General features: G+C 46.7%; 1 protein-coding gene across 1 annotated transcript in view; it reads right to left on the bottom strand.

Moving 5' to 3' along the window:
- LOC309644837 (uncharacterized protein C16orf96) overlaps positions 1-18,755 on the bottom strand; it is a 67,252-nt gene extending 48,497 nt beyond the window's left edge. Inside the window, 1 exon segment of the mRNA XM_082428999.1 lies at positions 7,475-18,755. Within this exon segment, the coding sequence (XP_082285125.1) occupies positions 7,475-7,894 (420 nt within the window). The 5' untranslated portion in view covers positions 7,895-18,755.
- Between the last annotated feature and the right edge of the window lie 4,449 nt (positions 18,756-23,204).

Below are 23,204 nucleotides of genomic sequence, written 5' to 3'. Positions count from 1 at the left end.
AGAGACAAATGACAATGAACACACGACGACCCAAAACCTATGGGATGCAGCAAAAGCAGTTCTAAGAGGGAAGCTTATAGCTATACAAGCCTACCTAAAGAAACAAGAAAAATCTCAAGTACACAATCTAACCTTACACCTAAAGGAACTAGAGAAAGAAGAACAAACAAAACCCAAAGTTAGCAGAAGGAAAGAAATCATAAAGATCAGAGCAGAAATAAATGAAATAGAAACAAAGAAAACAATAGCAAAGGTCAATAAAACTAAAAGCCGGTTCTTTGAGAAGATAAACAAAATTGATAAGCTATTAGCCAGACTCATCAAGAAAAAGAGGGAGAGGACTCAAATCAATAAAATCCGAAATGAAAAAGGAGAAGTTACAACAGACACCGCAGAAATACAAAACATCCTAAGAGACTACTACAAGCAACTCTATGCCAATAAAATGGACAACCTGGAAGAAATGGACAAATTCTTAGAAAAGTATAACCTTCCAAGACTGAACCAGGAAGAAACAGAAAATATGAACAGACCAATCACAAGTAATGAAATTGAAACTCTGATTAAAAATCTTCCAACAAACAAAAGTCCAGGACCAGATGGCTTCACAGGTGAATTCTATCAAACATTTAGAGAAGAGCTAACACCCATCCTTCTCAAACTCTTCCAAAAAATTGCAGAGGAAGGAACACTCCCAAACTCATTCTATGAGGCCACCATCACCCTGATACCAAAACCAGACAAAGACACTACAAAAAAAGAAAATTACAGACCAATATCACTGATGAATATAGATGCAAAAATCCTCAACAAAATACTAGCAAACAGAATCCAACAACACATTAAAAGGATCATACACCACGATCAAGTGGGATTTATCCCAGGGATGCAAGGATTCTTCAATATACGCAAATCAATCAATGTGATACACCATATTAACAAATTGAAGAATAAAAACCATATGATCATCTCAATAGATGCAGAAAAAGCTTTTGACAAAATTCAACACCCATTTATGATAAAAACTCTCCAGAAAGTGGGCATAGAGGGAACCTACCTCAACATAATAAAGGCCATATATGACAAACCCACAGCAAACATCATTCTCAATGGTGAAAAACTGAAAGCATTTCCTCTAAGATCAGGAACGAGACAAGGATGTCCACTCTCACCACTATTATTCAACATAGTTCTGGAAGTCCTAGCCACAGTAATCAGAGAAGAAAAAGAAATAAAAGGAATACAAATTGGAAAAGAAGAAGTAAAACTGTCACTGTTTGCAGATGACATGATACTATACTATAGATAGAGAATCCTAAAGATGCCACCAGAAAACTACTAGAGCTAATCAATGAATTTGGTAAAGTTGCAGGATACAAAATTAATGCACAGAAATCTCTTGCATTCTTATACACCAATGATGAAAAATCTGAAAGAGAAATTATGGAAACACTCCCATTTACCATTGCAACAAAAAGAATAAAATACCTAGGAATAAACGTACCTAGGGAGACAAAAGACCTGTATGCAGAAAACTATAAGACACTGATGAAAGAAATTAAAGATGATATTAACAAATGGAGAGATATACCACGTTCTTGGATTGGAAGAATCAACATTGTGAAAATGACTATATTACCCAAAGCAACCTAGAGTCAATGATTCAATGCAATCCCTATCAAATTACCAATGGCATTTTTTACGGAACTAGACAAATCATCTTAAAATTTGTAATGGAGACACAAAAGACCCCGAATAGCCAAAGCAGTCTTGAGGGAAAAAAATGGAGCTGGAGGAATCAGACTCCCTGACTTCAGACTATACTACAAAGCTACAGTAATCAAGACAATATGGTACTGGTACAAAAACAGAAACATAGATCAATGGAACAAGATAGAAAGCCCAGAGATAAACCCACGCACCTATGGTCAACTAATCTATGACAAAGGAGGCAAAGATATACAATGGAGAAAAGACAGTCTCTTCAATAAGTGGTGCTGGGAAAACTGGACAGCTACATGTAAAAGAATGAAATTAGAATACTCCCTAACACCATACACAAAAATAAACTCAAAATGGATTCGAGACCTAAATGTAAGACCGGACACTATAAAACTCTTAGAGGAAAACATAGGAAGAACACTCTGACATCAATCACAGCAAGATCTTTTTTGATCCACCTCCTAGAGTAATGGAAATAAAAACAAAAATAAACAAATGGGACCTAATGAAACTTCAAAGCTTTTGCACAGCAAAGGAAACCATAAACAAGACAAAAAGACAACCCTCAGAATGGGAGAAAATATTCTCAAATGAATCAACGGACAAAGGATTAATTTCCAAAATATATAAATAGCTCATTCAGCTCAATATTAAAGAAACAAACACCCCAATCCAAAAATGGGCAGAAGACCTAAATAGACATTTCTCCAAAGAAGACATACAGACGGCCACAAAGCACATGAAAAGATGCTCAACATCACTAATTATTAGAGAAATGCAAATCAAAACTACAATGAGGTATCACCTCACACCAGTTAGAATGGGCAACATCAGAAAATCTACAAACAGCAAATGCTGGAGAGGGTGTGGAGAAAAGGGAACCCTCCTGCACTGTTGGTGGGAATGTAAATTGATACAGCCACTATGGAGAACAATATGGAGTTTCCTTAAAAAACTAAAAATAGAATTACCATATGACCCAGCAATCCCACTACTGGGCATACACCTAGAGAAAACCGTAATTCAAAAAGACACATGCACCCAAATGTTCACTGCAGCACTATTTACAATAGCCAGGTCATGGAAGCAACCTAAATGCCCATCGACAGACGAATGGATAAAGAAGTTGTGGTACATATATACAATGGAATATTACTCAGCCATAAAAAGGAACGAAATTGAGTCATTTGTTGAGACGTGGATAGATCTAGAGACTGTCATACAGAGTGAAGTAAGTCAGAAAGAGAAAAACAAATATCGTATATTAACGCATATATGTGGAACCTAGAAAAATGGTACAGATGAACCGGGTTGCAGGGCAGAAGTTGAGACACAGATGTAGAGAACAAACGTATGGACACCAAGGGGGGAAAACTGCGGTGGGGTGGGGATGGGGGTGTGCTGAATTGGGCGATTGGGATTGACATGTATAAAGTGATGTGTATAAAATTGATGACTGATTAAAAAAAAATTACAGAATAGAGACACACACACAAAAAAAGTGGTTAAGAGAATAAATTCTAAGGGTTCCCATCACAAGAAAAAAAAAAAAAAAAAAAAAGAATTATCCGGCCCCAAATGTCAGTCATGCCAAGGGTTAGAAACTGCAAAGTAAGCCTGCTTAGTGAGGACCTGCTGCCCCGCCCGAGCCCCCAAATCCAGCGGTGTGCTGGCCAAGAGCACCACCCCTTGTGCTGCACCTGTGGGTCCTCCCAAACCTTCTCTCCAGAAGCCCCCTTGGTGCCTGCCCTAGTTTCCAGGGCACCATTCACCCCATCTGGGGTAGGTGCTGGGGCTGGGAGGCTTGTCTTTCCCCATGAAGGGTGGCATTTGGTCTGCCAGCCTGGCTGACGTGGGCCGGGCTAGGGGGGACGGTGAGAGTGGGTTGTAGACTCTTAGCTAAGCAGCTTGCACCGCCCTAGAACCAGCTACCATGGCAACCCCGACAATGGGTCACCGTGGTAACCCTGGCAACCTCAGCCAGTCTGGGACTCGGCAACATTCTCAGTGGTGGGGACATTCCTAGGTGCACAAACAGTCCTCTGAGGGCAGCATGACCAGTTCCGAACCTGTCCACCAGCCCCCTGTGTGAGCTGGCTGGGCCACTCTGGGTACTCGTGCATTCTAGAAGACTTCATCCATCAAGGCAGGCCGGGGGCAGGCTGCTCCGGAGGGGCTGGCACCTCGGACATTGTGTCCACCTCTCCAGCTTTGAGGCCCCTGTAACCTGCCCTCAGCCACCTCTGCAGCCTTCTGTGTCTCTAGTAACACTTCTTGTCTTAAAGTCTATCCTGTCTGATGTTAGTACAGTAACTCCAGCTCTCTTCTGGCTACTGCTTGTGTGGAATATCTTTTTCTATCCTTTTACTTCCAACCTATTTTTTTTGAATCAAAGTGTGTCTCTTGGAGACAGCATATAGTTAGATGATCTCTGCTTTCTGTGCGTGTGGTAAAACACACATAACAATACTAAAGTGAACAATTCGGTGGCAGTTGGTACAGGTTTGTGCAGCCGTCACCACTATCTAGTTCCAGAACATTTTCATTGCCCCAGAAAAAAAACCCATACCCACCAGCACTCAACTCCCAGCCCCTGGCAACTGACATTTTCTGTTGCTACGGAGTTGCCTATTCTGGGTGTTGTCTATGAACAGAATCATGCAGTGTGGTTCTCTGTGCCCGGCTGCTTCCGCTGAGCACGAAGATTTATGGCTCACACCGTGTCGCTTTGCCTCTCACCCGCATCAGCCCATCTTGGCCAGAACGGACGTCCAGCTCTGTGCTAAGCAGTTCCCATGCTTTATCTTGTTTGGTTTTAATTGTTGTAACAATCCTGGGAGGAGGAGGCCGTGGCCATCCCTCACCCCTTCCGGGGGGTAAGTGGCATCTCAGCACCCACACTCCTATGCCTTCCAACTACCCACTCGGCCCAAGTTGGCACTGGCTCCCCATTTTCTAACTCTGTGACCCCGAGTGGGTTACTTAACCTCTCTGCGCCTCCATTTCCTCATCTGTAAGCGTGGGGTAATGACAGCACCTGCCTCTTAGAGTCGCTGAGAAGATTAAAGGAGTGGACAGATGGAGCACCCAGCTCACCTGGCATGCAGTGAGCGCTTGGTCTCAAGATCATTCCCCGGGGAGGAGCCAGTGGCGGAGCGAGGGTGAAGGGGACAGTGAGGAGGAGAGGCACAAGGCCCAGGAAAGTCGGGCTGGTGGACTCTGCCCGGTGCGTCTCGCGGCCTATACAGTCTCCGAGTTCTAGGAAGGGATCTTGCATTGTCTGTTTCTGTCACCTCTACAAACACCTGCACCAGGGATCCCACCTTTTCCAGCCCCAGGTTGGACGTAAAGCCTGGCGGCCCCTGTGTATTGATAGCTTTGGGGTGTCTGCCAGTGCAGGCAGTGGGAACGGGCCCCCAGGAGCTCTAATTCTTAGGCACGACCCTGCCTGCTTGGCCAGGAGTGGACACCTGACCCCAGGTGTGCCATCTCGTTCTCTTACCCAAAAATTATAACCAGAAGACCCGGAGACTGGCAGCTGGAAGCTGAGACAAGTTAAGGCCTGTTTTTAAGATGCAGGAGATCTACGAACGCTTCCTCCCTTTGAGGCCTGCCCACCCACTTCTTCCTTGGTGCCAATGAGAAACCCCAGCGTCCTTCAAATAATACAGTGCTTTTGTTTAAAAAGAGTCTCAACTCAGGAATTTCCTGGTGGTCCAGTGGTTAAGACTTGGTGCTTTCACTGCAGGGAGCCCGGGTTCAATCCCTGGTTTGGGAACTACGATCCTGCAAGGTGCACGGCGAGGCCAAAAAAAAAGAGTCTCAAGCCAAATGCCCAGCAACAGGTGAATGCTTAAACCCAATGTGGTCTGTCCCTACAATAGAATACTATTCAGCCATAAAAGGGAGTGAAGCACAGACACAGGCTACAATGTGGATGAACCTGGGAAACATGATGCTCAGTGAGAGAAGCCAGACACAAAAAGCCATACATTGTATGATTCTATTCATATGAAATGCCCAGAATTGGTAAATCTTTAGAGCCAGAAAGCAGATTAGCATTGTTGGGGTGGAGGGAAGAGGAGTGGGGAATGATGAGGACACAGGGTTTCCTTTTGGAGCCATGGAAATGGTTTAGAAGGGGACAGAGGTGGTGCTTGCACTACATTATCAATGTACCAAATGCCACCCAGCTGTTCACTTTATGTTATGTGACTTGCACCTCAATTTAAAAAAGAGGAGTGTTAACCTAAGACATCCTGGAATGACTCCTCCGGGTGATGGATGTTCTCTGTTGCCCCCGCACATCCATCCTCTGCGCCTACTCAGTGCCCTCAGAGGCTGACCCACAGGCACTGTGCTCTCCACACCCCTGGCGCTCTGACTTCTGGCCCTCTTGTTTGGCCAATGGGAGGAAGGAAGGAGAGAGAGGCTGGGGTATTTATTCTTCAACATCCAACTCTTCCCCAAGGCTACAGCTCCTGATGGATAACTGTGTGCTGGGTGGGGAGGCAGGGGAGCAAGAGGTCCAAGGTGGGTCCTGAATCACAAGGCCTCAGCTCATCCCTGTTCCACGGTCACTGGCTGCTGCACTCGCAGCAAATCAATGACGTTTCTTTTCTTTTTTTTTTTTTTAAATTGGAGTATAGTTGCTTTACAATGTTGTGTTAGTTTCTGCTGTACAATGAAGTAAATCAGCTATATGTATACATATATCCCCTCCCTCTTGGACCTCCCTCCCCCACCATCCCACCCATCTAGGTCATCACAGAGCACTGAGCTGAGCTCCCTGTGCTATACAGCAGGTTCCCACTAGCTAACTATTTTACACATGGTAGTGTACTTATGTCAATCCTAATCTCCCAGTTTGTCCCACCCTCCCCTTCCCCCCCATGTCCACATGTCCATTCTCTACATCTGCATCTCTATTCCTGCCCTGCAAATAAGTTCGTCTGCACCATTTTTCTGGATTCCACATATATGTGTTAATATATGATATTTGTTTTTCTCTTTCTTACTTCACTCTGTATGGCAGAGTCTAGGTCTATCCACATCTCTACAAATGACCCAATTTCGTTCCTTTTTATGGATGAGTAATATTCCATCGTATGTATGTACAACATTATCTTTATCCATTCACCTGTCGATGGACATTTAGGTTGCTTCCACGTCCTGCCTATTGTAAATAGTGCTGCAATGAACATTGGTGTGCATGTGCCTTTTTGAATTATGGTTTTCTCAGGGTATATGCCCAGTAGTGGGATTGCTGGGTCATATGGTAGTTCTATTTTCTGAGTGCCAGTTTCCCCACATACAGGTCCTCAATTATCTTTTTTTCAGTGAGGCGAGATTCACATAACATACCACTTGAAAGTATACAGTTCAGTGGCATTTACTGCTTTCACAGTGTTGTGCTCTATTTAGTTCTAAAACCTCATCACCACCCCAAAAGGAAGCCCTGTAACCACTAAGCAGTCCTTCCCCATTTCCTCTCCCTCCAGCCCCTGGCACCCACCCGTCTGCGTTCTGTCTCTACGAATGTGCCCACTCTGGACATTTCACACAGTGTATGGCCTTCTTTCCTCTACACTGATGAAGGATGGAAACTTGGAGCTTCGGTTCTGCCTGAGTCCAAAGCCGAATTCCTCTCCTGGTTAAGGGCAGGGCCCCTCATCAGGGGCACCAGGTAGCGGTGAACAGCCTGGCAAGAGAGCCAAGGGGGCAGGCAGCTCCTGAAGTCCAGGTGGCTTACCTTGGCCATGGCTTCCTCGTTGCCCTCCACTATCTTCCGGAGCTTTATCAGGTTCCACAAGTCCTGGGCGGGCTGGCCAGTGCCCTGGCTGCCTTCCAGCAGCTGGGAGGTGGAGGGCAGTTCCTGCAGCACGGTCAGCTGGCTCTCCATCTTGTCCACGCGGCTCACCAGGTGGTCGAAGATGTTGCCGAGCCTCTTCATGGGGTTAAGGATGGGCTGGGAGTCTCCTTCCCGGGGCATGAACATGGCTGGCGAGGTGTGGAGGAAGTCCTCGTCCCCTGAGAGGACCTTCTCGAGGTCAGCCATGTGGATGTGCTCCAGGATACCCTGGAGCAGGAGGTGCAGGGCCTTGAAGTTCACCACCCCGCACTGTGGGATGGCGATGTTGACCAGCTCCGAGAACGTGAGCGAGAAGCTCATTCTGCCGGGGCTGGGGGCCGGCCGGGCTGGCCTTCTGGGCGTCCAGGGGGACAAACGGTGGCTTTCAGTGGACCCGCAAGGTCCTCAGGGGCCTGGGGAGCCTGCAAGTCACAGTGGTCAGGGAGAGAATGGCCTCTGTCCTGGCCAGAGCTCAGATGAGTTTCTGGTTGCTAGGACACCAGAGAACATGGGTGAGCGGGCAAGCTTCTGAGAGCCTGGGGTGGGCAGAGTAGCTGCTCAGTTAATTGTTGAGGAATGTTCCAACAGACCAATGGGCCGCCTTTTAATTCAAGCCCTTCAGTTTTGTAAGACCGATGACCCCTTCCAAGAAGCATGCAGGGGGCGTGATGGAGCGGCAGCTCACTCCTCGGTAGCCTCCAGAATCAGGACAGAAGACAGAGTTCTCAGAGTCAGGAAACCCCAGCTTCCCATAATGGGAACCGGGCGAATGTAAATTCGCTAGCGGATCCCGAAGCCCTGAATTTCTCCTTGTCTAACCAACGTGAATTCGTATTGGAACAGACACTTCTTGCAGCATCGGTGTAAATACCACATAAATACCACGGGTCAAGTACACAGCTCATGACTGGCCTCCAAAAAAAAGTCAATGGGGTCTCTAGGGAAAGATGTGCCCGACTCTGGGGTGGTTTTCAGGGCCTGGGTTTGGCAATCGAGGTCTCTGTCTTCAGGATCTGGTACCACAACCAGCAGCCAGTTTTGTTTCTGACATCTGCCTGTGTTGTGGTGGCTGATGTCTGCCGTCCAGAGCCTTAAGTGCAGCGACTGCCCCATGAGAGGGCTAGACAGCTCACATGCACCAAAGTGGGAGGTCTAACCACACACAGTCCAGCTAAAAACCTCCTGACCCACATGCTTTGGCAAGGGCAGAGTTCTGGGTATCGAGATGAGCGGCCTGAGGGCTGACCTCGTCTGCCCTCGGCTAGAAGGGGCACGGGAGAGGAGACAGGCAGCGTGGACGGGAAACTGGCCCAGCTGGGGGGGTCTTGGTCCACTCCAGTGAAGGTAACTTCCCAGAAGCCCCAACCAACAGGGCCGCTCTGCCTGTGATGGGCTCAAGACCAAACAAGGCCGGTAACAGTCATGTCTGAACTCAGACAAGAACAGAACGTCGTCCAAACTACAAATATGACCATGTGGCCCCTGTCCTGGCTGAGCCGAGTGACTGCTGCTTCTTGACCAGCTAGACCGTTAGCTTTGCTTCATTCCTCCAGCCTTCGAGATCAGACTGGTTAAAATACCATAGAACTACCCCTGCCTGCTGACAGCACCAACCCAGAACACTCCCCCCATTGCCTGACAAGGGCCAAATCCCAGAACAAGTCCTTCTACCTTAACCCTCTTGTCAGATGTCCCTGGGATCCCCACTGTGTTGTTAGACTAAAATTTCCTTTTTCTTTTTCTTTCGGCGCACCGTGTGGCTTACGGGATCTCAGTTCCCCGACCAGGGACTAAACCCAGGCCATGGCAATGAAAGCGCCGAATCCTAACCACTAGACCACCAGGGAACTCCCCACAGACTAAAATTTCAAGTGCTGCCTTGACATCTTTGGGTCTCACAGGCCCCCTTGGTTTCCCCTGCTCTTGTCAGAGGTGCCCCCCACCCAGCAGGGAAGGCCCCCCACCCTGCTAGTTCCCCCACCAGCCAGACCAGCCACACTCCACCCCATCCTCATCCTGAGGGGCTTCAGTTCCCTGCCAGCCTGTGAAATTATTCAAGCAAGCCCTTCATATCCTCCTGTGGGAACCAGGGGAGACCCCCACCCCCCATTACTACAAAGACTGCACCCACAGCCCTTGCTGGTTCCCTCTGCTTCCTAACTCCAAAAACTCTGTCTTCTGTCCTGATTCTAGAGGCTTCCACCAGGTGGCCCTTGGTGTCCTCTTCCCCCAGCTGTGAGTATATGTGTGGATCTCACCTGTCCAGGGCCAGGTGTGGTACTATTGAGGGTGGGGTCCCTTCCCACCAAGGGGTGAGTGGGAGGTGATCAGAACAGGCACGCTGTGTGTTCTCCCTTATGGCAACTAGTCCATGAGGCCAACTTTGCTCAACTACAGCTGGGTTCCTGGTGGTCTCGGCTGGAAGGACAAGACCTTAGAGAAAACCTTCAGTGGTTGGAGTTTTTTGGACTTTCGACCGGCAGACTAGGGACTGTGGCGCTGTATTATTATGGAACCAGAAGCAAGACCTGCCCATGTGGGTGAGGGAAGGTAAGTGGGGGTGAGGAAAACAGGCTGCTTAGTGTAGCAGCAAGGGTGGAGGGGAGAGCATGGGGCCAGACTACACGCCCCACAGGCCTTACAAAGAAATGTGAGAGACAGAATCTGAAGCAATTCTCAGTCACTGGGGGTCAGGCTGGGTAAGCTGGTGTAATGACAAAGTGGCTCTTTGTCATTTTTGGGGGGATGCCTGGCATATGAAACCGTTCCTGTGTCTGGGGAAGTCTCCACTGTAGGAGTCCTGGTGGGCAGTGGAGTGTTACTAGGCCCCAGCTTACTCTGAGGCTAGGACACCAGCATTTAGGGAAACATCACGGTCGGTCCTGGCAGCTCCTGCCATCTCAAAGAAACTCACCTCACAGAGCCCAATCTGGTCTCAGGCCTTCAAGATTAGGGCTGCAAGCTCACCACAGAGATGCTGATATACTTCCCAGAACCCGGCACTGGACCTGGCACTGATTCTTCATTCTCTCCTTCAACCAATATTTATTGAGCACCTACTGTGGAGGAGACCTCAGTGAGGCCTGAGGAGGTCTCTGATCTCACAGAGCATACAGGTTAGTGGGGGAGACGGACACTTACTTTATTTTACTTTTTATTATTTATTTATTTATTTAAATAAATTTATTTTTGGCTGCGTTGGGTCTTCCTTGCTGTGCGTGGGCTTTCTCTAGTTGCAGCGAGCTGGGGCTACTCTTTGTTGCAGTGCGTGGGCTTCTCATTGCTGTGGCTTCTCTTGTTGCAGAGCACAGGCTCCAGTAGTTGTGGCTCATGGGCTCTAGAGCGCAGGCTCAGTAGTTGTGGCGCACGGGCTTAGTTGCTCTGCGGCATGTGGGATCTTCCTGGACCAGGGCTTGAACTCATGTCCCCTGCATAGGCAGGCGGATTCTTAACCACTGCGCCACCAGGGAAGCCCCGGACACTTATTTTACAACAAAGAAATAACTTCAGGTAGTGAAAAGAGTTATGAACATAATAAAACAGGGCAGGGAATTCCCTGGTGGTCCAGTGGTTAGGACTTGGCACTTTCACTGCTAATGGCCCGGGTTTATTCCCTGGTTGGAGAACTAAGATCCCACAAGCTGCACAGCACAGCCAAAAAAAAAAATTTTTTTTTAATTAAAAAAAAAAACGGGACTTCCCTGGTGGCGCAATGGTTGAGAATCTGCCTGCAAACGCAGGGGACACGGGTTCGAGCCCTGGTCCGGGAAGATCCCACATGCCGCGGAGCAACTAAGCCTGTGCGCCACAACTACTGAGCCTGTGCTCTAGAGCTCACGCGCCACAACTACTGAAGCCCGCACACCTAGAGCCCGAGCTCTGCAACAAGAGAAGCCACCACAATGAGAAGACCATGCACCACAACGAAGAGTAGCCCCCGCTCACCGCAACTAGAGAAAGCCTGCTTGCAGCAATGAAGACCCAACAACAAAGACCCAATGCAACCATAAACAAATAAATAAATAAATAAATAAATTTATAAAAATAAAAGAGGGAAAAATGTGAGTGGGGGATGGGCATTAGTAGGCTTTTTGGAGTAGCCAGCCTCCAACATATACTCCAAAGATAGCCCCTGGGATTCACACCCAGTGGTCTCCCCAAGCACTGTACCAGCGAACCTGGTCCTGGTCCCACCAGCCTGCATCTTGTACACACATGCATTTGCTCATTTCACATTGCAGAATGGCAAGACCTGGGAAAGCTGTGTATGTTACAGGTGATTTGATGTTGCTAAATCGAAACACTGATGATGAAAATGCAAAAAAAGTCAATGTTTTAGACTTGAAAGGATCCATAAACTTTAAAAATTGTGTCATTCACCGTAAAACTCCTAGAAGAGAACGTAGGCAAAACATTCTCTGACATAAATCGTAGCAATGTTTTCTTAGGTCAGTCTCCCAAGGCAATAGAGATAAAAAGAAAAATAAACAAATGGAATCTAATCAAACTTACAAGCTTTTGCACAGCAAAGGAAACCATAAACAAAACAAAAAGACAACCTATGGACTGGGAGAAAATATTTGCAAATGATGCAACCAACAACGGCTTATACAAAATACACAAGCAGTTCATACAACTCAAGAACATAAAAACAAACAACCCAATCGAAAAATGGGCAGAAGACCTAAACAGACATTTCTCCAAAGTAGACACACAGACGGCCAATAGGCACATGAAAAGATGCTCAACACTGCTAATTATTAGAGAAATGCAAATCAAAACTACAATGAGGTACGACCTCACACCAGTCAGAATGGCCATCATCAAAAAGTCTACAAATAATAAATGCTGGAGAGGGTGTGGAGAAAAGAGAACTCTCCTGCACTGCTGGTGGGAATGTACATTGGTGTAGCCACTATGGAAACCAGCATGGAGGTTCCTCAAAAAACTAAAAATAGAGTTGCCATATGATCCAGCTATCCCACTCCTGGGCATACATCCAGACAAAACTTTAATTCAAAAAGATACATGCACCCCTGTGTTCACAGCAGCACTACTTACAATAGTCAAGACATGGAAACAACCTACATGTCCATCAACAGAGGAATGGATAAAGAAGATGTAGTCTATATATACAACGGAATACTACTCAGCCATAAAAAAGAATGAAATAATGCCATTTGCATCAACGTGGATGGACCTAGAGACTATCATACTAAGTGAAGTAAGTCGGAAAGAGAAAGACAAATACGATATGATATCACTTATATGTGGAATGTAAAATATGACACAAATTAACTTATCTACAAAACAGAAACAGACTCACAGATATAGAAAACAGACTTGTGGTTGCCAAGGGGGGGTGGGGGAGGGAAGGACTGGGAGTTTGGGATTAGCAGATGCAAACTATTATATATAGGATATATAGCACAGGGAACTATATTCAATATCCTGTGATTATCCATAATGCAAAAGAATATGAAAAAGAATTGTGTCATTTTAGGTCTTAAAATAAAATGTGTGTTATAAAAATGAAAGACCCGGCCTTCCCTGGTGGCACAGTGGTTACAAATCCGCCTGCCAACGCAGGGGACACGGGTTCGAGCCCTGGTCTGGGAAGATCCCACATGCCGCGGAGCAACTAAGCCCATGCGCCACAACTACTGAGCCTGCGCTCTAGAGCCCGCGAGCCACAACTACTGAGCCCGCGTGCCACAACTACTGAAGCCCACGCACTCTAGAGCCCATGCTCCACAATAAGAGAAGCCACCGCAATGAGAAGCCTGCGCACCGCAACAAAGAGTAGCCCCCGCTCACCGCAACTAGAGAAAGCCCGCGCGCAGCAATGAAGACCCAACACAGCCAAAAATAAAATAAAATAAATTAAAAATAAAATAAAATAAATTAAAAAAAAAAAAAAAAAACACCTTCTTAAAAAAAAAAAAAAAAAAAAGAAAGACCCAAAGAGCTGGCTGCTTGTATGGAACAGGCCACCTCACAGGGTTTTCCCAGCTTCCTGGAGGGTCTGCTGTCCCTGGGGAGGGACCCTGCCCTTAGGTCGGCAGAGAGCAGCTGTGAGCTGGCACCACTCAGTTCTGATGGCAGAACCCTAATTCAGACAATTTCAGGACAAACTTGTCACTGGGAACTTCTTTGAATGGCTGGTCGGAGCCAGAAGCCAAGTAACATGATTGGAAACAAGCAGTAGTATTTTTTTTCCTCCCAAATAAATTGAGGTCAACGATTAAATCAGTTCTGTAAAGTGCCATTCTTCCGCTTCACCCAGACAAACCATTTTTCTCGCTGGATAAGTAGCTAAGAATGATAACCAGGCAACCTTTCCTCTCTTGCTCTGGGAAGAACTGAGAGGTGGAAGGCTCGGGCTGCTGGTGGAGGATTAGAGCTTGTGGTGAATGTCTGCACTTTCTGGCTGCCCAGTATCTGGACTTTCTGCTTATTCAGGGTGGGGGTAGAGGTGAGGGATCTCACAGCAGGTGCAGGCGACCTGTCCACTCCTCAGAAGCTGAAGGTCTGGGAGTTCCTTGGTGGGCTAGTGGTTAGGATTTGGGCTGTCACTGCCGTGGCCCGGGTTCAATTCCTGGATGGAGAACTGAGAAGATCCTGCAAGCCGCGCGGTATGGCCAAAAAAAAAAAAAAAGAACAAGAAGAAGCTGAAGATCCCACCCTACCCACCAAGGACTCATTTGTAGTTAGATGTGAAAATTCAACAAGGCAACTGCTGTCCCTGGTTCTGAATTTTGAGACCGATATTTTTAAAAACCTGTTTCAATGCAAATCAGCTCTGGACTAACCCACAGGAAGCTGTGGGGCTGTGGGGTAAGCATTAGTCTGGGATGGTCTGTGGAACTGCAGTGACTCAGCCCCTTCTTACCATGTTGGGCAAGATACCTGATCTTAGGCAGGCTACTTACCTCCCTGAGCCTCAGCTTTCTCATCCCATCCTTATCTCACTAGGATGAAGGGCAGATGGAAAGGGAAGAGAGTTTTCGGGACGAGAGCAGTGCAGCTGTAGGTCCAGTGGCTGGGTCACTGGGTAATGGCGCACTAAGCTTCCCTGCCAGGCTGTCTGGGGTGGCATCTTGGCCAGGCCCAGCTTCCTGGTTCCCATCCAAGCTGGGTTCCCCAGCCAGGAACATAATTCTGTGAGCTACTGTGACCTTCCAATCAAGTCTTTTTCTGCTCAGGTAACACGAGTCAGTTTCTGTTGCTTGCACCCAAGAACCTCCAACCGGTCCGAAATGCTCATTTGTAAGGCCGGCTAAACGAAAGGAAAATGCAAAGGAAACCCTTACAAGTGGTAAGGGGCAGCTGGGTGTTCCGGGGAGGCTACAGCCAATTAGAGCCTGCACTTGCTAGGTCCCCTGATGCCCACCACTCAGGAGAGTGTGTCCAGGTGGGAGTAGGAGCTGCAGGGCCCACATATCTCCAGGGGGAGGGATAAAATATAAGTTTACATTTGTACTGGGACCCGGACAAGGCATTGTCCAGCTCCCTTAAAAAGACCTCAGACCACAGGTTTCCAGGGACTCGTGGAAGATGCCCAGGGATCTTCAAGATGCCTTACTCCCAGCAATCATCCACATCACAGCCTTCATCAGTCCCTACTGACTTTTCTTCCTAAATATCTTTGAATTCCATCTACTTCCCTCCTTGTCCATGGCCAGCCCTGCAGTCCCGTGCCTAGGACGAAGACCAAAGCACTTGACGTGGTCTACAGGGTGCATGGCTGGATACCTTCTCCCTCTTCTTTCTTTCTTTTTTTTTTTTTATTTATTATTTTACTTCTGGCTGCATTGGGTCTTTGTTGCTGTGCGTGGGCTTTCCCTAGTTGCAGCAAGCGGGGGCTACTCTTTGTTGCGGTGTGCAGGCTTCTCATTGCGGTGGCTCCTTTTGTTGTGGAGCACGGGCTCTAGGTGCGTGGACTTCAGTAGTTGTAGCACGCGTGCTCAGTAGTTGTGGCACACAGGCTTAGTTGCTCCGCAGCATGTGGGATCTTCCCGGACCAGGGCTCAAACCTGTATCCCCTGCACTGGCAGGTGGATTCTTAACCACTGTGCCACCAGGCAAGTCTCTAATTTTTTTTTTTAAAAAGTATATTTGTGAAGTTTTCAGGCATTATTTCTTTGACTATCTTTCCTGTTCCTTTCTCTCTCTCCTCTCCTTCTGATACTTCCATTACATGTATGTTGGTGCACATTTCTCTGAGGCTCTGTTCAATTTTCATTTTATTTTCTATTTTTCAGATTGTATAGATACAAATCTCTATCAATCTAGCTTCAAGCTCACTAGTTCTTTCTTCTGCCAGTTCAAAGCACTTCTGTTTTATAGATGAGGAAAAGAGGATCAGAAAACTTAATTTACTGAAGGTCACACATAGCTAATAAGTGGCAGGGCCAGGACTTGAATCTAAGATCTCAGCTCTCATCCTGCCAATCACTTATTCAATCATTCATTCAATCATTTCTTTCAGTAAATAATATTTACTGAAAGTCAGCTATGTGCCAGAAACTATTCCCAGGGCTGGAGAACACCAAAAAGACAAGATTCCTGCCCTCATGAAGACAGCAATAAGTAAACAGATAAATAAGGTAACAGATGATGTATGTGCTATGAAGAAAGTGAAGCAGGCAATGAGATAACGGGGGTAGGTGCTCAGGGAGGCCTGTTTGCAGAGGTGACATCTGAGCTGAGACCTGAAGAGAGGGAGTTCCTGGGGTTCCTTTGACAGAGACCTTTCTCCTCCTTCTCTGTGTCTCTGTCCCCAGAACACACAGCCCAGCACATAGGAAGGACTCAGTAAATGTTTGCTAAATTGGATGACAGGTGCAAAGGAGCTGTTAACTCTCATGGGCCATATTAATGATAGAAATGATACAAAATGGGCCATATTAATGATAGAGAAATGTTAACATTGAAATCGTTCATGTTTCCATTTAGAATCATTCAGCATTTAGATTTGAAAGTCTGGCAATACCAAGTGTTGGCAAGGATGCGACTACAGAACTCTCATATGCTTTGGTGGAGTGTGAGTTGGCAGAAGCACACTGGGAAACTTTGTGGCAGGGTCTGCAAAGCTGAACATAGGAGCATGCTGTGACCCAGCCACTCCACCCCTTGGAGGGCACCTGACAGAAATATACTCATGCCATGCACCAGAAAGTCTGTGACAGCAATATCAGAATAGCCAAAAATTCCTACCTGGGAATTACCCAGATGCCCATGAACAGCAAAACAGACAAACTGTGGTCTGTTCACAAAATGGACTATCACATGACAATGAGAATGAACACTGACAACTATGTACAACAATGTGGATTATTTTCTTTTATAAAATTTACAATTTTTTTTTTTATTTTTTAGGTTGTGCCACGCGACATGTGGGATCTTAGTTCCCTGACCAGGGATCGAAACCATGCCCCCTGCATTGGGAGCGCAGAGTCTTAACCACTGGACAGCCAGGGAAGTCCCTGGTTGACTTTCGTAGGTGTAAGATTGAGCCAAAGAAGTCATATACAAAAGAACTCATACTATATGATTCCACTTCTGTAAAAATTACAAAAAGGGAGAAAATTAATCTTTGTTGCTAGACGTCAGGAGCATGGTGACCCCGGGGTGACCTCATGCTTGGAAGGGAGCGTGAGGCAGGTTGCTGGGAGGTGGGTACAACAGAGTGTTCAGTTTGTGAAAATGCATCATGCTGTAGCTGCTCTTTTCTGTGTTAAAGGTCTGAGAATCTGCAACAATTCAAACAAATCAATCACCCAATCATGTGGATTCCGCAGGGGTGGCAGGCTCCCCTCCTGTCCTGTGCAACGTGAGGGCCTGAGTCTGACAGCTTCCTCTCTCACCTCGTTCGTGCTGGCTAGCGCCGCCTCTGGAGAGCAGTGTGGGTGGTGAGGAATCAGTCCAGGGTCACAGGAGCTGGGTCTGCAGGCCGCTGGCTCTGCAACTCCTAGCACACTACCTCTCTGCTCAGCTTTAGGTAAATACACACAGGCTCCTTGTGGGAATGGAGAGAGGGGTGCGTGTAAAGAGCTTAGCATGGCACCTGGCACAAAGCAAGCGCTCAGTGACGTTAGCTGCATCTCCCAAAATGATCACAAGGTTGTGTTTGAGGCTTTCAAGCCAGTAACGCATCAGCCTGGTGGGCGGAGGGGGGTTAAGGAGGACACAGAGGACTGTGGGAGGAGAGCGGCACCCAGAGGGGCTCAGGCTCTGCTCCAACGGGCAGAACCCTTCAGTTACCTGGAGTGTTGCATTACAGAGCTGTACACGCTATGCTCCAACTGGCTCCAACTGGCTCCAGCTTGTAATAGAAGATACAAAAACAGGCAAAATGAATCTAGTCGTAGAAGTAGGGCTAGTGGCTTCCTCGTGGGGGACAGTGAGTGGAAGGGGGCACAGAGGAGGTTGCTGGGGAGAGGCGGTCTCACTCTGTGTCTTGACCTGGTACATTAACGAGTGAGGTTCGTGAAAATGCATCAAGCTCAACACTTAAGACATGCACTCTTCCTTTGGGTCTCAATGTAAGAATCAGGCCCAATTTTAGCTCTGGCCTGACAGAACTAAACAAAGAAGGCTGAGTATTACCCCGGCCCCCGTGTTCTGTAACACAGGCTCCAAGTCAGAAAGGAAAGGCCAGCAGGGAGGCCACCTCCACATGTGCGCCATCGTTTTGCCAGCAGATGGCACTGGTTTAGAGAGGATGGAGGAATTCTGACTTTCCCCACTCTGGGCCATTTTCTGCACAACCTGGGAGGCAAACGGTTGGATGAAAGTTGTTGGGAATCCAGTGGGCCAGCCCCACTGAAGGCCAACATGTGTTCATCCAGCGGCAGGAGGATGATCTAGTGGCAGGGGCCCAAAGGCACCCGTCACCAAAGGTGTGCTGGGCCTGAGGTGCTCCAGCTGTCCCAGTTAGGGTCAAATCTGCACTGAAAATAAAGGGCAGCTGGCTTTGTAGTACAGGTCGGTGGGCAGAGGAGAAGGCAGGTGACATGGAAGGAGCCGCGGGTGTGTGTTCGTGAGGACGGAGGTGTCTGCAGAAAGTGAATGCTCCCCAGGAAAAGGTGAGACAAGCAGTTATCCTGAAGGATGGCCAATGACTCCTGCCACCTCCTGGGACGGCTGGTCATGGGCTCCTGGTCTCACATATGCCCCTGTGGATTCTACAGCAAATAACATGGATAACATCTCTCTCTCTGCACAGAGGGGGTGGGGCTTGCCTTTATTTTGTTGTTTCATTATGTGTCTGAATTCTTCTGAGTTGCTTTGGGTAGTGTTTCTCTCTCTCTCTCTCTCTCTCTCTGGTAACTGCTTTAAGATATAATTCATGGGGCTTCCCTGGTGGCGCAGTGGTTGAGAGTCTGCCTGCCAATGCAGGGGACACGGGTTCGAGCCCTGGTCTGGGAAGATCCCACATGCCGCGGAGCGACTAGGCCCGTGAGCCACAATTGCTGAGCCTGTGCGTCTGGAGCCTGTGCTCTGCAACAAGAGAGGCCGCGATAGTGAGAGGCCCGCGCACCGCAATGAAGAGTGGCCCCCGCTTGCCGCAACTAGAGAAAGCCCTCGCACAGAAACGAAGACCCAACACAGCCATAAATAAATAAATAAATAAAATTTAAGATATAATTCATGTTCACCCATTTAAGTGTACAATTCAATGGCTTTCGGTACACTCACAGAGTTGTGCAACCATCATGACAAACAATTTTAGAACATTCTTATCACCCCCCAAGATAAAACCTGTACCCATTAGCAGTCACCTCCACTTCCCCTGAACTCTCCCAGCCCTAGGCAATCGCTAATCTTTCCGTCTCTACAGATCTGCCTATTCTGAACATTTCACATCAACAGAATCATAAAATACGTGACCTTATGCAATAATATTTTGCATATATTGGGTCCTGTGTGATTGACTTCTTTCAACTGGCATGATGTTTTCAAGGTTCATCCATGTTGTAGCCTGCATCAGAATTTCAGTACTTTTTATGGCCGAATAATAATGCATTGTATGAACAGAACACATTCTGTTGATCTACTTATTAGCTGATGGGTTGTTTCCACTCTCTTGGCTATAGTGAATGTGAACATTCATGCTATGAATATGAACAAATGCTATGGACATTAGTGTATGGGTTTCTGCGTGGACATATGTTTTCATTTCTCTTGGGTGTACTCTTAGGAGTAGAATTGCTAGTGACCCCATGTTTCATCTTTTAATGAACATTTGCCTTTATTTTTATTTATTTTTAAAAGTATTTATTTATGTTGGCTGCATCGGGTCTTAGTTGTGGCATGTGAGATCTTTTCATTGCAGCACGAGGGCTTCTCTCTAGTTGTGGCATGGGGGCTCTCTAGTTGTGGCACACGGGCTCAGTAGTTGTGGCACACAGGTTTAGTTGTCCCGCAGCATGTGGGATCTTAGTTCCCCGACCAGGGATCGAACCCATGTCCCCTGCATTGGAAGGCGGATTCTTAACCACTGGACTACCAGGGAAGTCCTACCCTTAGTTTTAAGAGCAAATACAATTCAATCATCTCATTTATTCCTTGATTCCTTTAACAGCAAGTGGGAGATGGCAATTCCATTTTTGTTAAGTGAGGGAACTGAGGCCCAGGGCACTGAAAGGATAGCAAATAATAACAGCTACTATTTGTATCGAGTGTCAGTAAGTGCCAAGATCCGTGCAAAGTGACCTAACTACAGTAAGCCAGTCCATCCTCACAACAGCCCCCTGAAGCTGGTCTTTTTTTTTTTGGCCATGCCACACGGCTTGCAGCATCTTAGTTCCCTGACAAGGGATTGAACCTGGGCCACAGCAGTGAAAGCGCCAAGTCCTAACCACTGGACTGCCAGGGAATTCCCGAAGCTGGTTTTATATTTAATCTCATTTTGTGGTTAGAAAAACTTAGTACTTTGAAGACTTCCCTGGTGGCGCAGTGGTTAAGAATCCCCCTGCTAATGCAGGGGACATGGGTTCAAGCCCTGGTCCGGGAAGATCCCACATGCTGCGGAACAACTAAGCCCGTGCACCACAACTACTGAGCCTGCGCTCCAGAGCCTGTGAGCCACAACTACTGAGCCTGTGTGCCACAACTACTGAAGCCCGCACACCCTAGAGTCCATGCTCCGCAACAAGAGAAGCCATCGCAATAAGAAGCCTGTGCACCGCAACGAAGAGTAGCCCCCGCTTGCCGCAACGAGAGAAAGCCCACGCGCAGCAACGAAGACCCAACACAGCCAAAAAGAAAGAAAGAAAGAAAAACTTAGTACTTTGAACAAGGCCACACAGTGGTATAGTCCAAGACTTGAACCCAGTTCCATCTTACTAAACTTTAGGTTCTCACTGGTGCTCAATCCCTCTGCCATTTCGTGGACTCTGGAGGGTCAGCAAATCCCCACCAGCCTCTGGCATAGTAAGGTTTGCCTGTTCTTTTCTACTGCACAGGACACTCTGGACCACCCTTTGCCCTCCCTCCTCTCTGACCCTTCTCAGTCTCCAGTTTCCTCTCCATCCATCCTAGGGTCCTTTCCCTTCCTAATGGGTCCTCCTGTCTCCGGTTTCCACCACTTCCCCTTTGCCAGAATGATCTGTCTAAAGCACAGATCTGGTCACATCACTTAGCTTAAAATTCTCACCATTCCCCATTACCACTGAACAGGGTAAGTTTTACATTCCATAGATTGGTCTATAAGACCCTCTTGTTTCCTTACCCACCGCCCTCACATTTCATACCCTACACTCCAGCCATAAAGAACTGCTTGCATTTCCCCAGAGATGCTCGGCATCATTTCTCTGGGACTTCGCATAAGCAGTTCTCACTGCTAGGAGTGCCCTTCCTTACTTCTTCCACCTGGGGACCTCCTACACATCCTTCAAGTCCCACCTTCAATGTCTATCTCCTCTCTGAAGCTTTCCCTATCTGGGTGCTCCCTCCCTGACCTCTCAAAGCACTTTGTCTTGCGGTCTTCAACACAAGCTATTACATTAGTCTCCCTAGCTGGAGTGTGCACTTCAAGAACAGAGATTGGGCTTTATTACATTCTGTATATTTCCAGGCCTACAACAAGATCTTGCTTGGTTGAATGAGTAAATGGATAAATGTTCAGTATCTGCACTGTCTCATATAATAGCTACAAGACACATGTGGCTCTTGAGCCCATGAGAGGTAGCTGAACCAAACCGAGATGTGCTCTAAGTATAAAATACACACTGGATTTCAAAGACTTGGTGTGGGAAAAATAAGAATGTAAAATATCTCATTGATAATTTTTTATGCTGATTAAATATTGAAACAATAATATTTTGCATATATTGGGTTAATAGTACAAATTAATCTCACCTGTTTCTTTTTACTTTTTTAACATGATTAGTAGAAACTTTAAAAAGTACATGTGTGCTGGTTTCCCAGCTTCCTAATTGCTTCTCTTGGTCTAAACCACGCTCCACACAGCAATCACAATGATTCTTTAAAATGTCAATTGAGAGACTGCCCTGCTGGTGCAGTGGTTGGGAGTCCGCCTGCTAATACAGGGGACACAGGTTTGAGCCCTGGTCCGGGAAGATCCCACATGCCGCGGAGCGACTAAGCCCGTGTGCCACAACTACTTTGCCTGCGCTCTAGAGCCCGCGACCCACAACTGCTGAAGCCCGCGCGCCTGGGCCTGTGCTCCGCAACAAGAGAAGCCATCGCAGTGAGAAGCCCCAGCACCGCATAAAAAATAAATTAAATGTCAATCGAATCATACGCAGTTGAGTCTCATTATTAGTGGTATTTATGTTCTATAAAGTCGCTGCAACTTCTCAGCCATAAAAAAGAATGAAGTATTGCCATTTGCAGCAACATGGATGGACCTAGAGATTGTCATATTAAGTGAAGTAAGTCAGAAGGAGAAAAACAAATAGATGGTATCATTTATATGCGGAATCTAAATTATGACATAAATCGGGAACTCCCTGGCAGTCCAGGGGTTAGGACTCCGTGCTTTCACTGCCAAGGGCGTGGTTTCAATCACTGGCCAGGGAACTAAGATCCTGCAAGCCGCATGGCACGGCCAAAAATAAATAAATAAATAAAAGTTAAAAAATAAAATAAAATATGACACAAATGAACTTATAAAACAGAAACAGACTCACAGACATAGATAACTCACAGACTCATGGTTACTAAAGGGTAAAGGAGTGGGGAGGATAAATTAGGAGCTTGGGATTAGCATATAAAAACTACTATATATATTGAATAAAACAGATAAACAACAAGGTTCTATAGCACAGGGAACTATATTCAATATCTTGTAATAAACCATAATGGGAAAGAATATGAAAAAGAAAATATATATACGTATAACTAAATCACTTTGTCGTACACCAGAAACAAACACAAGATTATAAATCAAGTACACTTCAATTAAAAAAAAAAAAAGTTGTGGGAATTCCCTGGCGGTCCAGGGGTTAGGATTCAGCGCTTTCACTGTGGTGGCCTAGGTTCAATCCTTGGTCAGGGAACTAAGATCCTGCAAGCCACGCGTTGTGGCCTAAAAAAAAAAAAAAAAAAAAGGAAAGGAGGAATATCATTTGGATAAATTAAAAAATGACCAAAGGCTTAA

This window comes from Balaenoptera physalus (assembly GCF_965194825.1).
Source record: "Balaenoptera physalus genome assembly, chromosome: 16".
Classification (NCBI taxonomy): domain Eukaryota; kingdom Metazoa; phylum Chordata; class Mammalia; order Artiodactyla; family Balaenopteridae; genus Balaenoptera; species Balaenoptera physalus.
This window is presented reverse-complemented; position numbering and strand designations above follow the sequence as displayed.